The 19,631-nt window shown below is 43.7% G+C and overlaps 1 protein-coding gene across 2 annotated transcripts in view; it reads right to left on the reverse strand.

Annotated features, from left to right (window-relative positions):
* LOC139350290 (ankyrin repeat and BTB/POZ domain-containing protein 3-A) overlaps positions 1-19,631 on the reverse strand; it is a 155,883-nt gene that overhangs the window by 24,761 nt on the left and 111,491 nt on the right. For both annotated transcript variants that reach the window (XM_070991517.1, XM_070991518.1), the window contains exon 3: positions 3,121-3,328. In XM_070991517.1, coding sequence (XP_070847618.1) covers positions 3,121-3,328 — 208 coding nt within the window. The remainder of the gene's footprint in view (positions 1-3,120; positions 3,329-19,631) is intronic.

Genomic DNA, 19,631 nt, shown 5'->3' on the forward strand with positions numbered 1-19,631 from the left:
GATACAACATGAATAAATGAAGAATGCTGTATATTTTATCACATACTTCATTTGTTTCTGTTTTATTTAGAAACAATTTCTTTACTTTGCCTCTTACTTGCTTCAATGTTTCCTTTAGCATCAATGTTACGTAAGGAGCAGGAGCCATGATATCAATATAAAGCTACTGTGTGATAACAGGAGTGTGTGGGTTTTTTTTTTGTTTGTTTGTTTTAAGACAGATTGTAGCACAATCCCCTGTTATTTAACATTATATGTTGCGCTGCTCAGTACATACAGACATCTCATTAAGCTGAGCTAACAAGCCTACTAGCTAACTGACCACTAGCAAACACTAAGCACCAAACAGATGCTAACATGCTAGATACTAGTTAATTGAGGCCCCTTCCATTTACCTGCTGTATATTTTACAGGTGATCATAATAAATGGTAGAATAAGTGTCTCATCACTTGTATTCATTTTTCATTTGGCCGCTGGAGGATATTCTGTATCACAAAACTCGATTCATAGGTCTTTCTATCTGTGAGTCCATCCTCTGGCGCTGTGCCTCCAGTAAATCCTACTCATTCATAGCAATTATCCTCTCAGGCTCATAAAACGGTCCTTCTCTCTGAACTGAACAGCCTTGGGATATGGCTTACGGTATGTGTGCTTTTGGCAGCGTCTGGCCCTTAAAGCAGGTCATCGGTAGATAGTCACACTTGAGAAATTTCTTTTCACAAGGTTCTCATTAAGCAGATATTAAGCTTGACTCTTTTTTTTTTTTCATTTATTATACTTGGCCATCATGACTATGCCCTTTTTAAGGACCCTATTCAGGATACTTTTAGTAACAAATGTACTTAATTTACAAAGAACATTAATTATGGTAGAGTTGGGGATAATTCTGAGTCACCAGATCTCAGTTTAGATGATAATAAAAGCCCTTTAAGGCTTTTACAACAATGAAGCAGTCTCAGATTCTCATTAAAAGTCCTTAAAACACTAAATTAAAGAGGCTAATTTCATGTTATAGTCAGTTAAATCATATAATGAATCCATCAGTAAAGGTCTCTGTAGAGCTTTTATCCCTCTTGACCCTCCGGCAACGATAGTTTCCTGAAAAAATGATTTTAAACAGAACCACGGACCCAACTGAGAGAAACCATTTGGGACTGTTATGTTTACCATGTACGCAGCTGCCCGCTCCTTCTGTAAATTTGCTGTAAGCACATGTTTAATCAAGGCTGCCGCTTTTAGATACTGACACACTTGTCTTTGACTAGTCTACATTTCGTGTGCATCAGTTTCTCTTCCCACAGCCAAAGCTATCCTCGTCTTTACACCTACAGTCTGCCAGGAATTTGAACTCTGGCGAGGGTTTTAAAATAAAGCAAGGTTTCCACCGCCGCTTAGTGCTTGGCTGACTAATGTGACAATTCAGGCCTCCTCTCTTTGCTCAGAGCTTGTGCTCTCACTGACGGCTGCCTCTTGAAAAGACATATATCTGGGTTTGAAAAAGAGGGAAGCCCACTGTGGAACGGAAACACTCAGGGTGACGTGATCAATCGATGCAGACAGCTGTCCTGCTGTGACAACCAACACCTTGAGCTGCATGTGCAAAAATTCCTCTTTCGAGGCAAATTTCTGGGCCAAAGTACTGAAAATATCACATGGCGTTATCTACAGCAGTGCGGTTACTATTTTAAATTCCTCTGTATTCCTCATCTTCCTTAAAAACTTCTACATTTGGAGCAATAAACCAATTTTCCACTTCTAAGGCTGAACGTTAGGTGGATATTTAAAGCTCAAGTGTAAAAGAGTTTATTTCCCTTCAGTAATTTCTCACCTTACAGAAGGCTCATCTGACGCTTCACTACACGACCCTAAAAGATAAGTTTATCTAATTTAATCATATTCTGCCTCCCTCTCATTCTGTGGTGTTATTCAGGCCCTTTTGCTTGTCTTCAACCTTTCAGCAGAATGCTAAATAGAGAATTTCCTCTCCGGGGACCAGAGAGCCTGCTGACATGTCACTCCGCCTGACGTTCCTCGTGCTCCCCGGGGTCGTCAGGATGGAGTTTTATCCCCTCGGAGCGGAGGAAAGACGCTGGAATATCTGTCCATCCGTCCATCCAAGTGAAGTCCCTGTGGTTCCCATCAATCTGCTCAATGCCTAGGGAGGTGTCAGCGCTGACCAGCCCACGCAGCATCTTACAGGATCGCTTGTGGGGCGAAAAACTTGTGCAACAAAGTAGGAATGTCCGTATTAACCTTTACAGCAGTTGGAATTATTGTAGCTGTGGCGTGCCACTAACTGACAGAGGCAATATGTCTGAAAGGACTGACGTCTGCCCATCAAGATGGAGAGCTGCTGGACCACAGCGTGCCAGAAAAGGATTTCAACTTGTGCAAACATTTCTCAGAAATAGAAATCATCTCAGCGCTTGATTTAAAGCTTGATGAGTGGACCAAATATCATGTGTACAAGTTAGCAAACTGACAAAATTGAACCGTGAAGAAGAAATTCTTCACGTATGAAGCGATTTTTAAGAATAGATTCGGTTATTTTTCCTGATGGAAGCAATGGCAGCAAATGATTCATTCAAGGACCGCTGGGAATTTGTAAATCTGACAATAATTTCTGTTTTCACAGTCTCTTAGAAATGGTGTAATTTTGGTGATTTTTTAAAAATAAAACATGGCTTTAAAACCCATCAGCAGGTTGCGGGGTTCTGGGGGTCAATCATAGGGCGTGCTGAAAAAAAATAACTAATAAATAAAATAAATAAATAAAATAAAATAAAATAAATAAAAGTACAGAAGTGAAATATCAACATTCGTACTCTAAAGCTGGCTGTCATAGAACACATTTGGCAGTTTGACGGCAACTTTCTGGTGCTGAAATTGGACATAATTGACTTGCTTTTGAGTTGATGTAAAATTCCTCTAATCAACCCTACTTAGTCTCTTTGTCCGTGCTGACAGCTGATTGGAGGGCAAATGCACTTTACCTCAAGAAAGTACAGAGAGGAGAGGGGCAAGAGAGGAGAGACTGAAGTGACACAAACTGCTCCTGGCTTCGGACTGAACCATCAGCGTGAGCGCAGCTTTATTTCCACGCTCCCTGTTGGACTCACCTCTCAGTCTGTAAGGTGACTTTGGAGGGCTCGACGTTGGGGTTCTCCCACTCCATCTGTGGGCAGTGCATGAAGTAACACAGCGTATAGAGGGCCTCGGGCTCCCAGTGCACTGTGGTGTTGGTCTTCTGGTGGACTGGAGTCCCGTTGCTGGGGTTCTTGATGTGCAGCGGCTGGAGGTGGTGCATGGCCCGGGATACCAAATCACCTGGAGGGTACATTGACACATGAGAACAGTGCATGCATATGTGCACAAAAATCAATGAAGTTAATGAGGTTAAACACTAAATATATTGTCTTTGCACTGCTTTCATAGAGGATATGTCAAAGAGTGTTACGATTATCACATTCAGGGTTGTAATAATATACAACGTGTACTACACCGAGGAAAGATCTATTATCATCATATCATTATAACAAAGTCCTACGCTTTACTCTCTGAGCACAAATTCATCTTGTGCACCGCTCCTTTGACATGTGAGTACTCGCTGCGCTCCTGTGATGAAGCAGAGGCGCACTCCTTCCTTCGCACACCCTCTGATTCACCGCACATTTAGTCATGCACACATGCCCACACAATCCTTGCCGAGTGGGAAATTGCTGCCTTGAAATTAAATCTTACGCACATCGTGCCTCTCTCATCACTTAGGAGACTGAGCTCTTATTCTTTCCTCATTTTATCTTTAGCTCTTGTTTTTTTCACCCAGTTTTCTGACGCGACCGTCGACAGAATCAATGGAAAAATGAAATATCTGTGTCAGTGTGTGGATGTGTGGGTGAAGCAAATGAGGCTGGAGAGCAAGTTTTAAACCTTGAAAACTTCCTGCCATTGGCATTGTGATTGTCAGTCTATGAAAGGATTATTCAGATGGAGTGATGTGTTTGGGGCACACAGGAAGTAGTTCTCCACGCTGCTGTTTGGTTAAAAAGTCTGTGATGCTCTGCAAGTCTGTCCCAGTGAATCCTAAACGCACAACGCAAGACGTTTAGCCATAACTGCTTTTATCGGAGGCCAAACAAAAAGCTGTAAGAGCCTCTCACTGCTCTTCACAACTGTCAAAGTTGAACCAGGAAGTCAGTCTGTAAACTGAGGGATGTTTGCTGCAGACAGTCTGGGCAATAATTCGATTGTTTTTAGGGTTTTGGCTTCTTGCCCCATCAGATTTCTTTATGACGATGTCGCCGTTACCAGTTACACCTCATTCATTCAGCCGGACGCTGTCTCCGTCTCAGACGTCAGGTTCAGCAGAAACGGAAGCTAAAGCAGGAGTGACAATAAGTTTAAAGCATTTTTCCCACCGATCGAAGAAATACTCAATGAGAAGATCAATACCGCTCTCATACCTGTCAGTTAAATATGAAGTGGCAGCAAGGTGTGGTTAGCTTAGCTTAGCTTAGCTTAGCGCAAGGGCTGGAAACATACAGCTAGCACGGCAGGAGGATTCTGCTGTCTTTGGACAAAGCCAGGCTAGCTGTTTACCCCGTTTCCAGTCTTTATGCTAAGCTACGCTAACCACCTCCTGGCTCTGGTTTCATATTTAATGCACAGATATGAGAATGATTCAAATTTTAACTCTCCACCAAAAAGTGACTTCCCAGATGTCGTAGCTTTAAAGATAGTTATTTCTATATGTTGACTCACAGAGACTTATACAACAGTGTCATCCATGCTGTGTGGTCACGTTTATTCATGCATGTTGTTGGCCACTCATGTAGGAGGATGATGTTCCCATTCTTCATCCTGCCCACAGAGCTCAGTGGGTTTTGCCGACTGTCAGTGGGCACAACACCATCTGTTTGAAATGATGATTCAGAGGTCTGGGACCAGACTGCCACGTTCCCAGATGTTATAACTGATAAGAATGATGGCCAAATACAACATCCAAAAATCTTTTCACACAGACTTGATTAGGACTTGAGTGGAGGTTGGGATTAGACGTGTAGTGCTGACAGTTAAGGGTGAGTCTCCAGAGAATGAAGGCCACGTGTGTGTATTTGAGTTCAGTTTATTCATGAATCAAACATTTATCCAGAGATTCTGAGGACCGAAATAAAAAACCTTCAGCGGACAAGTTTCCAGTAAAAAGTACTGCAGCCAAACAGATTCAGTAACTTTTATTCTAAGCAACAAAGAGCTCATTTTCTGGGATCTTCCGTGATGAATGTTGCTTGAAGTACGAACCTGTTTCAAGCTGTGTCTGTACGCAGCGGGAGCCGGGAACAAAATGAAAGTCATGAGAAATTTTACAATTCTAATACTTCTGAGCGCCAGAGGAGGTTTGAATTTAAGTTTCTGAAATTCAGCACCACACAGGCAGATAGTCAGCGCCGAGTTATAATTCCCTGATTTAGGATTTTGACAGCTTCAGCTTATTGACGCGGTCGTTATTGATGCGTTTAAAGCTAACAATGTTGCTCTGGGAGGGAAAATACTGCAGCGTGAGCCTGCAGGGCCTCTGAAGAGTTAAAACCCCCATTGATCTAATTATTTACCTGCTTTCTTGGAACGCTGGAGGTTTCGGGCCGATAGTTGAACCTGATCTCTGGGTTTAGACTGAAGACGCCGCCGCCTGAGTGCTGTGAGTTCATGCATTCCCTCACTGCATACACCAGTAATATGTGAATAAAACATTATGTGTGGAAAGTCTGAAGCTCTGAGCTGCAGTGCAACGGTAAACACATCGCAGCTCAACACACACACACACACACATCCTCTCTGATCTCGTTTGATTGTTTGTTCCAAAAATACCCCGTCTGAGGAACGTTGGCCTGTCTTGAAACCTCATTCCTTAGACAGAATGACACGGTGAGTCTGCGCCCAAGGTTCTCCATCTGTCAGACTAAAGGCCCCTGACAGAGTTCACAGGCAGTCAGACGTAAACAGAGAGCGCTGCTCACAGCACAGTTTGCACTCAGTTATCGAGACAGAATTAAATGCATCAAGAAATAATTGAAAACAAGGGCTCACATCCATGATTGAAGATGTGCGGCGGGATGAGGCTCCAGTCTCCGGGTATGACATGTTAGATAAATGTGATTAGATGTGGTCACTTAGTGCAGCAGGAGCAGCTCCTGACGAAGCCCGGTGCACAACAAAGACATCATTACAAGACTGACGCCCAGACTGAGGAGGAAGAGGCCTACAGACAGCACTACTGCCGCTGACTTTGGAGAAAAAACAGAATTAGGTTGAGGTTAGGGTGACGTGTCAGTCAGCCTTAAGGTCCTGCACACTCTATTTTCTGCAAAAGCTACAAGAGTTCTGGTTATTTCACATTAAAGACGAATGTATTTCCTGTTTTTCCTGAGCTCTCCTGACTCGTTGGAGGGTTGTGCGGTCAGCGTCAATCAAACCGCATCCACAGGGTCATGGTGAGGCAGATTAGCTGAGCTCATGAGTGACAAATACTTAACAAATGATACCTAAGGATGTTTGTCTCATCTTAATCTTACACAGGAGAACTTGTGATTTGAAGCCAAGTTTTTAGGGGCTTTAAATGAGTCAAACGGATTAAAAAATTCTTATCGTTACGTCAGAAATAGTTCCTAACCTTCACCTTAAAAGCATCAGATAAAAAAAATATTTTACGTCCGCAACTGTGATTTACTCATTTTGAGATGTGCTACTCTTCATAGCTGCAGGTACAGCAGCGCTTAACTTACAGTTTTGTGAATTGATTAATTGTTTTTTAAGCGAAGAAAAACGAAGCCTCTCAATGTGAAAACTGAATGACTCACTGATTTTCCCTGTTGGCTGCTGACCAGAGGAGAGCAGCGACTGAAGGTGTCATTTCACTCAAAGAATCAGTGCATTAATAATTAAACGCAGCTCTGCAGGGTTTACAGGTACACTGTGGGGACTGTGTGCAGCTTGCAGCCTGTTTGCTGTGCACGTCTGGTGCTCGGCAGCATTTTGAAACCTTGCTCAAGTAGATTCATCCAGCATAGAAAGCCTCTCTACTCCAGGTACTCAGGAAGTCCCCATGCTGCTCAGTGTGAGTTTATGCAGTGTGCTGTTTGCTTGAACATAAAGACGTTAATAAAGAGTAAGGAGATAAAGCAAAGAGGACTGAAATATGCATTTCCATGAGAAAAAAAATGACGCCCAGTGGAAACAATACAAACAAGCCATAAAACAGAGAACCACTAACTCCAACAACTGACAACGCTCCCTCTGAGCTCGCTGAGCAAAAGCAGAACTCCATGACCACCCCACGTCCATAAATAATAGACCACATGTAGTTTGTACCACAACAAACATTAGAAGCAGCCACCGAGCACGTGGTTAAAGCGCGGCCGTCCCTCTGAGCTCAGGCCAGCGCCGGGGCTCATCACCCAGCTTTCTTGTTGTTCTAATGTTTCTAATTGTTCTTGTGACTTTGGTTTTGTCAGCAGGACAACATTCACTCCCGTCTCCTTTGCTGTAATTATCCAGGCAACACTCCTATGGGGTTCATGCTTCATCTCATTTGAATTAATCACAGGGGACAGCTTAGTGTCTTCCTTTCTCCCAGCCAAGTCCTTCCCTCTTGGAAGGACTCATTACAGAGCAAAACTTTGTTCCCTATTCCCAGAGAAAAAACAGTGAAACAGCACAGAGCAGAAACTCCCCGCTGTAATGAGATGTCAACACTTTAAATGCTGTCATACAGCAGCTACAAAGCCTGTAATTACCTCGTCTTTCTCGACTGCATTACACCCAAAGCATGAGAGCCTATGATGTAAGCTTTGGGTCGAATGTTTTCATGGAGCAAACGATTTTCATGTAAACACTCATGAAAGGCAAAAGAAGTCTTTCCACATCTTAGACTACCATAGATAAGATAGCAGCTAAATGCTAATGCTAACATGACACCATGCTCAAAGGGCAGTGTTTAGTAGGTACAATAAGCACCACGTTCACCCTTAGTTTAGTGTGTTAGCATGCAAGGATCTGCTAATTAACACTGAACTGAGATGAAGTTAATGTTTTACAGGTGATTTCACTGACATATCAAGATTATTAAGCTTGTTTTTTGGTTTTATAGATGTTGACAGAGTGGAAAAAGGTCAGTGGACAGCATGCACCAAAGGGGATAAGGACACAGCCTTAGCATATGGGGTGTACACTTCACCAGGTGAGCTACCTGGGCGCCTCGTGACGAGGACGTGAACGTCTGCATAAAAATTTCATAGCAATCGACCCAGTAGCTCCGGAAACATTTTACTGCTGTCAGGGGGACAGTGGTGGACCCGCAGAGCTACATTTCCGTCCTCTGAGCTATGCTAAAAGCTAGCACAGCTAAAAACAGCAAAAACCACAAAGTAATGTCAACACATAGCAGCTACAAAACCTGTGGCAGAAATCCCAGCCTTCATTCACGTTTCCATGCACAACAGACGCTCAGTCGTTTCCACAGTAACTGAGATTTCAGACATATTTTCATTTCCCGTCACGGCGGGCAGATGTAATTTACACATCTGTAAAATGACTGAGAGTGAAAATATAGTGTCAGGAATACGCAGGAATGAAAGTAAGTTCTGTGGTTTGATGTTTTGGCGTTGCCAATAATTTACACCTAGTGAGTCATCACAGATAAAAACTCTTTCACCTGTGACTCACCTGACATGACAGCACTTCACATGTCAGCAGCTGGACGACCGAAGCTTCAGTGGTTGTTCTTCTCCTGCCGACGGCAGCGTGTTACGTCAACACTGCGTTACGATATAATTCACTGCACAGTATGTACTTTTTAATCGATACATTCACTCCTCTGCAGCAGGTATAATAAAGCACAATGTAATTATGTTCTCATAATGCGGAGCCGCAGGGAATGTGTTTTGATTTATTGTACCTGTGTTTGACGAAGAGTAATTTAACTGCGGCAAGTTTTTATTGCACAAAACCCGAAAGGATTTTTCTAAATAATTGAGTCCTATAATACACTAAAGTAGTTAAACATGTGATTATATTTTTACTATATGAGGCACGCGACAATGCTAATATTACACATAACATAAGGTTTTATTTCTTCTATAATATATTTTAAATGTGGTTGCTACAACTGTTGTGATTGTGCCTGGTTTCTGCTAATAAGCGAGTTGCCATATTCTATGTTAATGTGAACATCGGCAGAGTTTAATGGGCCCTGCTTCGCTGCACGAGGAGATCATTTGCATTAATATTACAAAGTTTGAATCCCTCCCTTGACTTTAATACCCCCAAGTCATGTACTGCAGCATCAGTAAATGACAGGCCGTGCGATAATAGCAGAGAGCAGAGCGGGTGTCGAGGTGAATGTGTGAACTGATCCTTAATCTGACAGTGTTGTGTATCGATAAACCAAAGGTGCTGTCCGTGCTGGTGTAATGACGGATTTGCCCCACCTTTCTCGACCCATAATATTTGCTAAACTATAGCTATATATACTATACTATAGTAGCAAGATCAAAGTGACAAGTAGCAACATGTTGTCGCTGAAGAGCGAGAGGATCATAGAGACGCACTGCTGCCTGTAAAAATGAACAAATCACTGCCTGGATGCATCTCTGTCAGTCTACAGCACATATTTTCTTGTCATTGCATGATAGATGTGGAGGTGCTGTAACGTTTCAGCCATTTTTATTAAGTCTAGACTCTTCAAACCGACTGTTAAGCTCCTCATGCGTAATAGTTTTACCCTGATTTGTAATATTTATCTCGACTGATTTGGGGCTGTTTCTCATTGTGTGTTATTGCAAAGATTTGTTGGTTTTCACCAGCTTTTGTCCTCACTGATGTGGAGCAGAGCGAGGGAAGAAGCAGTGGAAATTATTAATGGGATTTCTGATAGTATTTGGGTGCAAATTCAGAAGACTCGTCTCCTGCAGCTACTCGGCATGGAAGCCCCTCTGGGAACGGGAAAGCCTGAATCCATCAAAGGAGCAACAGTTTTAATGGCGTGAGATGGAGGAGATACACGGCAGCATTTGGTATCATCTCATCGTTCGACGGGATCAAAGCACACGACTTGGGAACAGTAAACTGACGTTTAACTGTGGTCACTAACTTTCAGAGAAATACTTCAATTATTCTCTTCAAATGGGAAACGTAGAAGCAATCAGCCATTTGGGGGCAGCAAGAGCAAAATATGAAAACGACATCGACGAAACGTGAGTTGATGTTGTGAACTTGTTAGCAAACAGTTGCTTATTTACGCATCCAGCAGTCACGGAACAACATCATCACTAATTTAGAGCTGTGTTTGTGTCCACCTGATGAATGTAAGTCCAATATTCACTCTCTTTTAGCTCTAGCTTTGGTCTCCTGAGGGAAATATCCGACTTTTCAGTTGCTAAATGCTTCACTGTTCACCAGCTCTTTGCTAACTGTGTCTGTCTGCTGCTTTCGTGTACAGTCAGTTTTTAGAGCCTTTTCACTGAAAGCAGCTGCTTTAAAATTAATCGGGATGTAACCTCACTTTGACTCTGGATTAGTTTGTCTTCTGTCTAAGGAAAACGAAGTTAGCAAATCCAGTGTAACTCATTCAAATCTACATTTTCCTGCACTGTCTGTAAAGTAACTGCTGAATTTTGCATAGGAAACCTTTGCGTGTGTAAAGATCAAATTCAAATGCCGGATCACTTCAGGGTATTCGATCAGGCATGTTTTAGGATTAATTAAGACTGTATTAAAACTAACTGAAGGCACACTTGAACATGCAAAGTGTTTTTAGAGCAAACTGCCCCTAGCTAAAATAATAGCCAGCAGACGAGCTGTAATTCGAGCAGACAAAGTGAGGTTAGCCAACTTCTTGCAAAGTATGACCTTAGATTATCACGGCAAGACAACCGTTGTGTCCCCTGATGGAGGACTGAGATGGAAGATTCCTCCATTGTCCTATGACAAACTGTCATGGCCCAAAGCTCCCCGGGGACCCAGCTGAGGACACTTAATCATCACTTGGTAATACGACCGACTCAGAGCTCTGCCTCTGGGCCACATTAGCAATTCCATGGCAACTATTAATCACAGTCAATTACAGGACATGTCATCATCAACATAGAACTAGCAGATTCTTTTACCAGCTCTGCTCAAGTGGAAATTAATCACCAGTGGACACATTTAATATGGGACAGAAGAAGAAGGCCAATGATCACCATCTGTGTTTGAACAGACAGGCGATCTGCTGACAGATCGAGATTCAGATCAGCTCGGTGGTTTTATAATGCACAGTCACACTTTTACAGTAACCTGGCGAGGATGCAATCAGAGGCTGGGTGACCATCTGCAGCACTGGGAGTTTACCCGCTGGGCCGGTCAAGCCGTTAGACAGCGATGAGCCAAACAGGAAAGGAACAAAAGGGTAAAAATACATCCAATGCATTTTTTCTAGCCCTTTGTACCAGCAAACAGGCTCCATAGAGGGAGGAGAGGGAGGGCCGGTACCGAGGGGGCCACTGATCCATCTTCTATTCTCTCTTTTTATACACTCGTAGTAATGAAAGACTCTGTTTGCGTGCTGAATAAATCCCAGCAACATGGAAAAGCAGCAGGGGACCATCTGCAAAGGTGGGGCTAACAAAAACCTACCAGAGAACAAGTAAATGCCTTGATACAATGCAACACAGTGATTCATTCATTTTGAAGCACCAGACATGAGTGAAGCACTGGAGATGATGCAGCCATGAGCCTCTGATGAAAATATCATGTAACGCTCACATGTATGCTCACATGAGTGATGAAAACAGCCCACGAGAACATGCTGAAAATATCACCCACCATCTTCAAATCCTGCTACAATTTGACATCAACGCACAAATAACTCATAAAAAAGCTCCATTCAGAGATATTTTTATTTTAAAACTGAATGCATGAATCTCTGTAGCTCTGCACAGCTTTTTGAGCTTTTCTGAGTTGAGTGGAGCATCTGGCAGGTAAAGACCCTGATGCTCTTCTTAGGAGCTGGTGGAGAACAGAACTTTCATCATGCGGCCACAAACGCGACCTCAGATTAATGCTAATGTTGCTCCTTCATGTCCGTAAACAGCAACTGTTTGCTAACTTGTTCGCCACCTAAGTTGCCACCTACATGCAAGGTTTATTTGCCACATGTATTCCTAAACATGTGCAGTGAAAGTGGTGATGGCTTCGTAGTTCTTCTGCCCCCTAGTGGCCAAAAATCAATCAATGCAGCTTTAAATGTTTAAAGTTTAGGTGTTGTGCCGACACTGTACAACAAGTACAGCAGCAGTGGGGTACAGAATCCATCAATCCATCCATCCATTGTCTATACCCGACTATCCATTTTCGGGGTTGCGGGGGGGCTGGAGCGAGAGGCGGGTACACCCTGAACCGGTCGCCAGTCGATCGCAGGGCAACATACAAAGACATCCAACCATTCACGCTCACACTCACACCTAAGGACAATTTTAGTCACCAATTAACCTAATGAGCATGTTTTTGGTCTGTGGGAGGAAGCTGGAGCGCCCGGAGAGAACCCACGCATGCACGGGAAGAACATGCAAACTTCCCTGCCCAACCCGGGGATCAAACCAACGACCTTCTTGCTGTGAGGCACGCGCACTACCTGCTGCTCCACGGTGCCGCCGGGGTACAGAATAATTCATTGAAATGTCTAGTTCTGAATTACAAATGATCACCCCATGTCTAAAGGACTTCAGTTCATTTTTTAAAAAGCGCGACTGATCTTCATTTTCTTCTTCATGTGTCTATTTGTGGAGGGTCAAACGTTCGCGGTCGTTCATTTACCTCCAGTCCTCCCACCAGGACATTCAGACTAAAGATGTGGAATGAAGGTCCAGTGATGCAAGATGCTGCAAATGTTATGAAACCATGTTTAGTGAAATCGAGCACTCGTCACTGCTTTGTTTCTGATAGCAGTGCTGCTGCACAAACCGTCATGAGTCCTTCGTTCTGGGCGTTACGGCCTCCTGCAGAAGCCCCTGCCGCAGCTGTCTGCACTGATGACTGTGAGAAAAAGTAATGAAACAACACCAGGAAAGCCCAGCGCACCAACCCGAAAAAGCTGCGATGGCTCATTTGTAAAAGTCCCAGGGATCCCGAGCATAAGTCTGTTCATTAACGACTGCTATGAAAGTGGGGAAAATAATACGAGACCCTTCTTGATAATGAGTTCTCTCGGTCTAAAGAGGCTTCTGAACCATAGCTTAGTTTTTGCCTTAGTTTCTTCACATATTTCCAGTTTGTGGAGATGGAGACAAACTCTCTCTCTCTCTCGTTCTATTGTCATCATCTTTCCTGCGACTCACAGGAGGGAACTTCTAAATGGATGCCACTTTATTCAGTCTAATGGCTCTTTTAGGGACTTTAATGGCTCTTCTATGAAGATCTTGGGAAGCACTGCTGCAGACTGCTGCAGAGTATAATAAATAACCTTCCTATGTGTGGTCTTGATTATCCACTGTATCAAATGTGCTTAAATAGAGCTGCAGCCATGTTACTTATTTTTGTGGCCTTATCTTACTTATGATTCACAATTACACGACGGCCAGGAGTTACTAGTCCTGCTGTTCGCTAAAACACAGCAACAAATCAAAAGCACATTTTGTTAAAATCTCAACTAGCTGGTACACTGCATGGCAGCCGCAGCGCAGACTGGAGAGACAAGAACAAATTATAACGATAACAACAAGATAGGACAATATGTACAGAACAGTATATACAACTAATAACATGAAGAGTCATGCAAACAACAAGCATGCCACCATGCTGACATGTTCTCAGTGCTAACAAGCTGATGTTCAGCAGGTATGATTTATCATGCCACCAACAAAGTGAACCTCATGAAGTCAAAACCAGGGATCATTCAAGTCATTAGTGTTTATTGTTTGGGAACCAGAGAGATCTGTTCCAAATTTTATGGCAGTCCATCCAACAGTGGTTGTCGAGATACGTCAAACTGGTGGACCAACAGACAGATACAGACTTTCCTAAAGCAGAAGCGCTAACATGGATTGAAAAGACTGAAAGCACCACTTTTGTAACCTACAGGACGGAAACTTTCTGGGTAAAATAATTAACGGTGAAGGTGAAATATCTGCAGCGTCATGCCTAAAGAAAGCTGTGAGTTTGCAGCTGAAGCTCAGGAAGGACAAGAAAAGTCATATTTAGAAATTCCAGGCTCAACTACAGCATTTCTCAGGGACACTTATTATTCTTTATTACCCTTTGAAAATCTGCCAAACTAGAGCCAATTCCTTCACCCACTCTCATCCTTGGCCACCCTGTGTGCCTTTTTCTAAATCAGAGAGAAGTGGCAGCGTAGTCATGGCCGGTCAACAGACTCAAAATAACACCCAGTAGAAAGGATCTTCAGAAAACATCTTTTGAAGCCGCTGCATTTGAGGAATTAGAGGCCGCTTTTTCACTCCAAAATAAAATAATACCTGAACTTTCTCCTCCTACACACGCTGTCAAGCTGCCTGCTCGCTCAAAAACCTCCACCAAGCTTTATCACACCTCATTTAACTCTTACAACCACCTTACTGAAAGTTTAATGACACTTACCAGCTACTTCAACCGATCGCAAGTGGATTACTTCACTAATTACTGCATATAAAAGTTATTAGTTTCTGGGCAAAGTAACTACTGTGCTACTTGTAAATGTCTGCTTCAATTGTCTTATTAATGCACACAAAGCTGTATTATTTCGGTGTTGTTGTGGCACAATGATTATATCATTTTACCCATGATCATTGTAGTGATACGAGGTATTAACACTCCAAACCACCAGAGGGCAGCAACAACTAGTGTTCCTACACCTGTTTTGTCTTGGTTAGACAGCAGGATTTGGTAGAAGAAGATCAGAACAATGCTGAGATGTACATGTTAAGCAAGTTTTACTACAGTAGTTAATACATACTTGTATTTGATGAACCCAAATTTCTTCCCTTTATATAACAAACATTAGAGTTACCGCTCACACTGCCTGAACTGTTTCCTGCTGCGGTGAGGTCGACGTTAGATCACGAACTGGAAAATCCAGGAAACAGACTGCGCTTGTCTACTATAATCTGCAGTCGTCCGCTGTTTTCCCAAAAGACAAAAGCCCATTTAAATGTTAAGCAGTTTTAACTGTGTTGTTTCATTTGAAAAAGTGAGTGGATTCATTTGTAGTTACCGCCAAAAGAAGCAGAATGGCCCTGACGCTCGAGTGTGGAAGTGCCTTCTTACATTCAGTGATTGATGAGTCGATGATAAACTGGCTGCGTGAAGCGTCTTGATGACAGAAGTTCAGTAAAATACAACAGCTATTGAGCCGTTTTTTGAAACATTTGTCTCCAAAGAGTCCTTTTTCTGGGAACACTGAGGTGAAAACCACGAGCAGCCTGTTCAATTCACCGCCTTATTACCCCAAAACTTCCATTAGCCTTCTGGGCCCCGTCCAAAACACTCAATTAGTGAGTGTGCATTATCTCTCGGCGGCGCCGCTGTAAAGGCAGAGTGTGTGGTGTAATGTCCGTCTTACTGCAGGAGGACTTCAGTGTAAAGTGGATGTCGAACACGGATAACTTCAGCTCGTCCCTCGGCCTCTCTGGCATTCGAGGAGCTGAGAGAGGCTCGAGTATCCTCGCCTCTCACATGTCAGGCTGATGGGTAATAATTATTAATGAAGAACATCTGCCTGTGGGGGCTGAGCCTCTCCGAGGGGTGTCGCACGCTCCAACGCTGACACCAGCCGGCGCTCGCGTCCGCCTCATTGGAAATGCAATACATCCAATAGACTTTAATTAGAATCCAGCACTCGGCTGCGCGTCAACATGGCAACGGCATGATCGAGCGTCCACATGGACAGGAGACACGAACGGAGGCCGCTGACCTCACGCATGAGGAGAAAACAAAGCAACTCCTGCTCATTCTCCAACAACAGCAAGTCGGCGCCCGTTAAGGTCGAGAGTCCTCAGCCAACGTTTGCGTCCATGTGGAGAAAACCTCTTGAAAGCAGTTTGTTTGGGTCGTTCTTTAAGTGAGTCTTTGGCTTCATGCATTCACAGCTGGCAAGCAAACCGCTGAGATCTTCCTCCGCCGTCCGTCCTTTCTCTTCCTCTGCGTTTTGTGCATCAGCCTTTACAAATTATGTCAATGGATTATGAGAGAATACAAAGCAATGCTCTGGAAAATCAAGGTGAATAACAAGTCCAGGAATGCAGCGTCGATGCTTCGTCCTGAGTCACGGAGGAAGCAAACATGTTTACAGCTGGAGATGGACTCTTTGACGCTTTGTGCTGAGGAACGATGAGCGACGCGCAGCAGGAACTTTAACGCACATACGATGCAGTGATGTCACATTTCTATCTTAACCTTCTGAACAATGGATGCTGAGGAGTGCAGTATTTTCTGGGTTTTTTACAGGATCTGGTTCATGCAAATGCTTATTTTTGGGATGAGACATGCAGACTAAGGTGATCCTGATGAAATGTCACTATTTTAAGGATATACTTGGTTCGTTTTCCTCAGAAGTTTCTAAATTTTTTCAGTTTCCGGCCGGCCGTGGGGTTCAGAGTGCGTTCAGAGTGATGACAAATAAATTCAATGCAAAGACACAAGTGGACGCAAACAGAAGATGTTTCACCTTAAACTCATTGGAGGGCTTCATGAATTCACAGGGACAAGAGGAAAAGGGACGAAAGTGCAGGAAAATAACAGCTAATGGCGACTCAGCTGAGCTAGCGGCTACGTTAGCTTCGGCTAATGTCTGTCAGATGTAGCTTTTGTTTGGGGAGGGTAAAAACACTCCAGCTGTCAGATTCAGACAAATAAATCAAGGTGAAAATGTGCTTTCTGCTCAGGCTGAACACACCTGCACAGCTTCACAATGTTTATGACGTTCGCCGTCTTTTCTCGTTTCTGATTTGTTTGGTGCTGATGGTGGAAAGAGGGAGTGGATATCACGCAGCAGAAGGCCCACGCAGCAATAAACACACAGCATACAGTCATTTGAAACTACAGTTTCGCACATCCTACAGTTTAAAACCGTCAATTGAGCCTGAAATGACCGAGTGAGACGTCAGCGACTCCAGGCCTGCAAACGGAGAAAGACCCCCAGTGTCTGAGTGATTTAGCCCAGAAAATGTGCTTTTACATCTTCCTTTTGAAAACTACTCAATACTCAATAGGCCTTTTGAAAAATACTGAAGTTATTCGTCAAGCAGCTCTTTAATCTTTGCGACACTGTGCTGCTATGAGCGAGTGGGATCCTGTGGCAGGTACTGAGGGACATTAAACCATTATACAATAATGAATCCAGCCCCGCATAATTACTGCAGCATGCAGCAACAGCCTACAACATTTTCCAGCATGTGTCTTTTGTTGGAGATGAAGTGTGTGTGGTGTGTGTCTGGAGGATTGTGAGGGGGGGCTGTTTGTGTCAGCATGCCCCCGCTGTCCTCCGAAAGGTGCTGCGAGACAGATAAGGAAAATGGCTGCACCCCGTTCCAGCGACTGAATGAGCCAGCCTCATCTTTAAAGCCAAGTCAACAATTTCTTTTTTATTTTCGAGGCCGCGGGCGCCCGCGAGATGGACACACAGGCGGCGAGAGAGGCGAAGAGGACAGAATGACAGCAGCAACCTTTTCCAGCAACTGGTCTGCTTTGACGTGTCCATTAGTGGACACTGAAAAGGACACGAGGGCGTGCTGTAATGCAACCTTATGGTTAAAATGCATCACCCTGTTTACTGACTGGATGCTGTTTTTCTTGGGCTTTTATCAACTTAGGAGGAAATAATTCTGAGTGACTAATTCTGCTCCTCTCTTCCTCTTCTATCACCGCGCTGAGAAGTGGGTCAGACTGCGTGAGATTAGGAAAGATGATGCACGGCGAAGCAGGAGGAGCATTTCAACTCTAATATAATGAAAAATGAGAATAGCGCGGACGGTCTCGAGATGAAATGTAACACCTCCCTGTGAATCTCCTCGGCCCGCGAGTGCGAAGCTAACCCATTATCTCATATTCACATGGCGAGTGTGGGATAATGGAGCAGGGACGATGGGAAGGTGGTGTGAGTCACAGCTTTAAAAACGGGTGACGTGATTGAAGTCTCGTTGAAATGTAGGTTGTTCAGAATGAACGTGAAAGATATGCTTTTTAATAACAACCTATCATGAGAATAATGCTTGTTTGTGGTCACAGAAAGCAGGAGCTCGATCGCACACCAACCGAAATCACAGCTCGACAGGTATTCAGTCGACATCCCTTCGCTGTGCAATCTTCTGTACCCTTTCAAAGCGGTGCACAGCTCCTGCAGCTCTGCATCCAGAGAGGGATTCCTCAATTTGTGGAACCCACTCAACCCTGAAGAAGAAGCACTCTTCCTCTCTGCCTATGCACAGTAGAATGCACGATGACTCATTTTTCAAGCTGGTTATTGTCAGCACAGGAAAGCACAGAGCGAGCGAGGCCTGCATGTCTGAAGCACACAGCCGAGATAAACACCAACACATCGCCGACGTACGACTCAGCCCGACAATAATTACGCTTCATGCTGTCGAAGGGGAAGCGGACAAACTGACGATTTGGTCCGCGTGGCTAAAAGCTGCGATGCTTTCGGTTTCCGTCCTGGTTGAATTGGTGCAGCAGTTTAACACGGCAGCAAACGCTCCAGAAATACAGCTGAGGGTCTGCTGCAGATCTGCTGTATCTGTTTGCAGCCAAACAAACTCGCAAACACAATCAGGCTTCACTCTGCACGCAGCAGCTGGTTAGCTTCCTCGCTCGCTGTCATTTACATGCTGCATCATTTCCTGTGAATCCCTCAGGAGCCTGAAGGAAAGCTGAATGCAGGGCAGGAATGGCGGACCCCGCCACGGACAATGACAACTACTTTAAACAGTAGAAAACGCCATCGATCCAGTTTATTTCAGCTCCAATCAAACACCCGAATTTGGATATCTGCTGATACGATAGCAGCTCTTTAATCTTTATTGTTATTATTTATTATTATTATTATTATTGTTCTTGTTATGTCCAAGGTTACATGAGGCTGGAATAAACCACACAGCACCTTTATTAAAGGACAGAAAATCTATAGAAAAATGCATTAAATTTAACTGTATTCCAAAGCAGTTTATCTGAACTGGAGGTTGAGTGGGCTTCACATTAAAACAGGTGTAGGAGTGCTAATCGCCATGGCAACCCCTTTAATGTTTTGAAAAACAAATCCGGTGCGCAGCAAAGCATCATCAACTGCGAGTTAGAAGATTTCAGGGCGTGAGTTAAAAGGAAATAAGAGAATTTCAAAGAGCGCAGCGGCAGACTGACGGCTAAAGTTTCCAAAGCGAAATAAAAGAGAAATAATCCAAAAAGTCAACTTTCAGCAGACGGGATCTGTGTCGTCACTCTGATACTGGATCAGATCACAAACAGCATCAAATGTGGGGTTTGATTTCATGAAAATCTGAAGGATTACAGCCTTAAAAAGTGCTCTGAATGGTTGCCATCCTCCGTGGTGGCGGCACGCCCAGCTTCAGGAATGGAGGGCCCCATTGTTAGAGGCCTGCACTGTATTACA

This window comes from Chaetodon trifascialis, chromosome 22 (assembly GCF_039877785.1).
Source record: "Chaetodon trifascialis isolate fChaTrf1 chromosome 22, fChaTrf1.hap1, whole genome shotgun sequence".
NCBI classification, from domain to species: Eukaryota; Metazoa; Chordata; class Actinopteri; order Chaetodontiformes; family Chaetodontidae; genus Chaetodon; species Chaetodon trifascialis.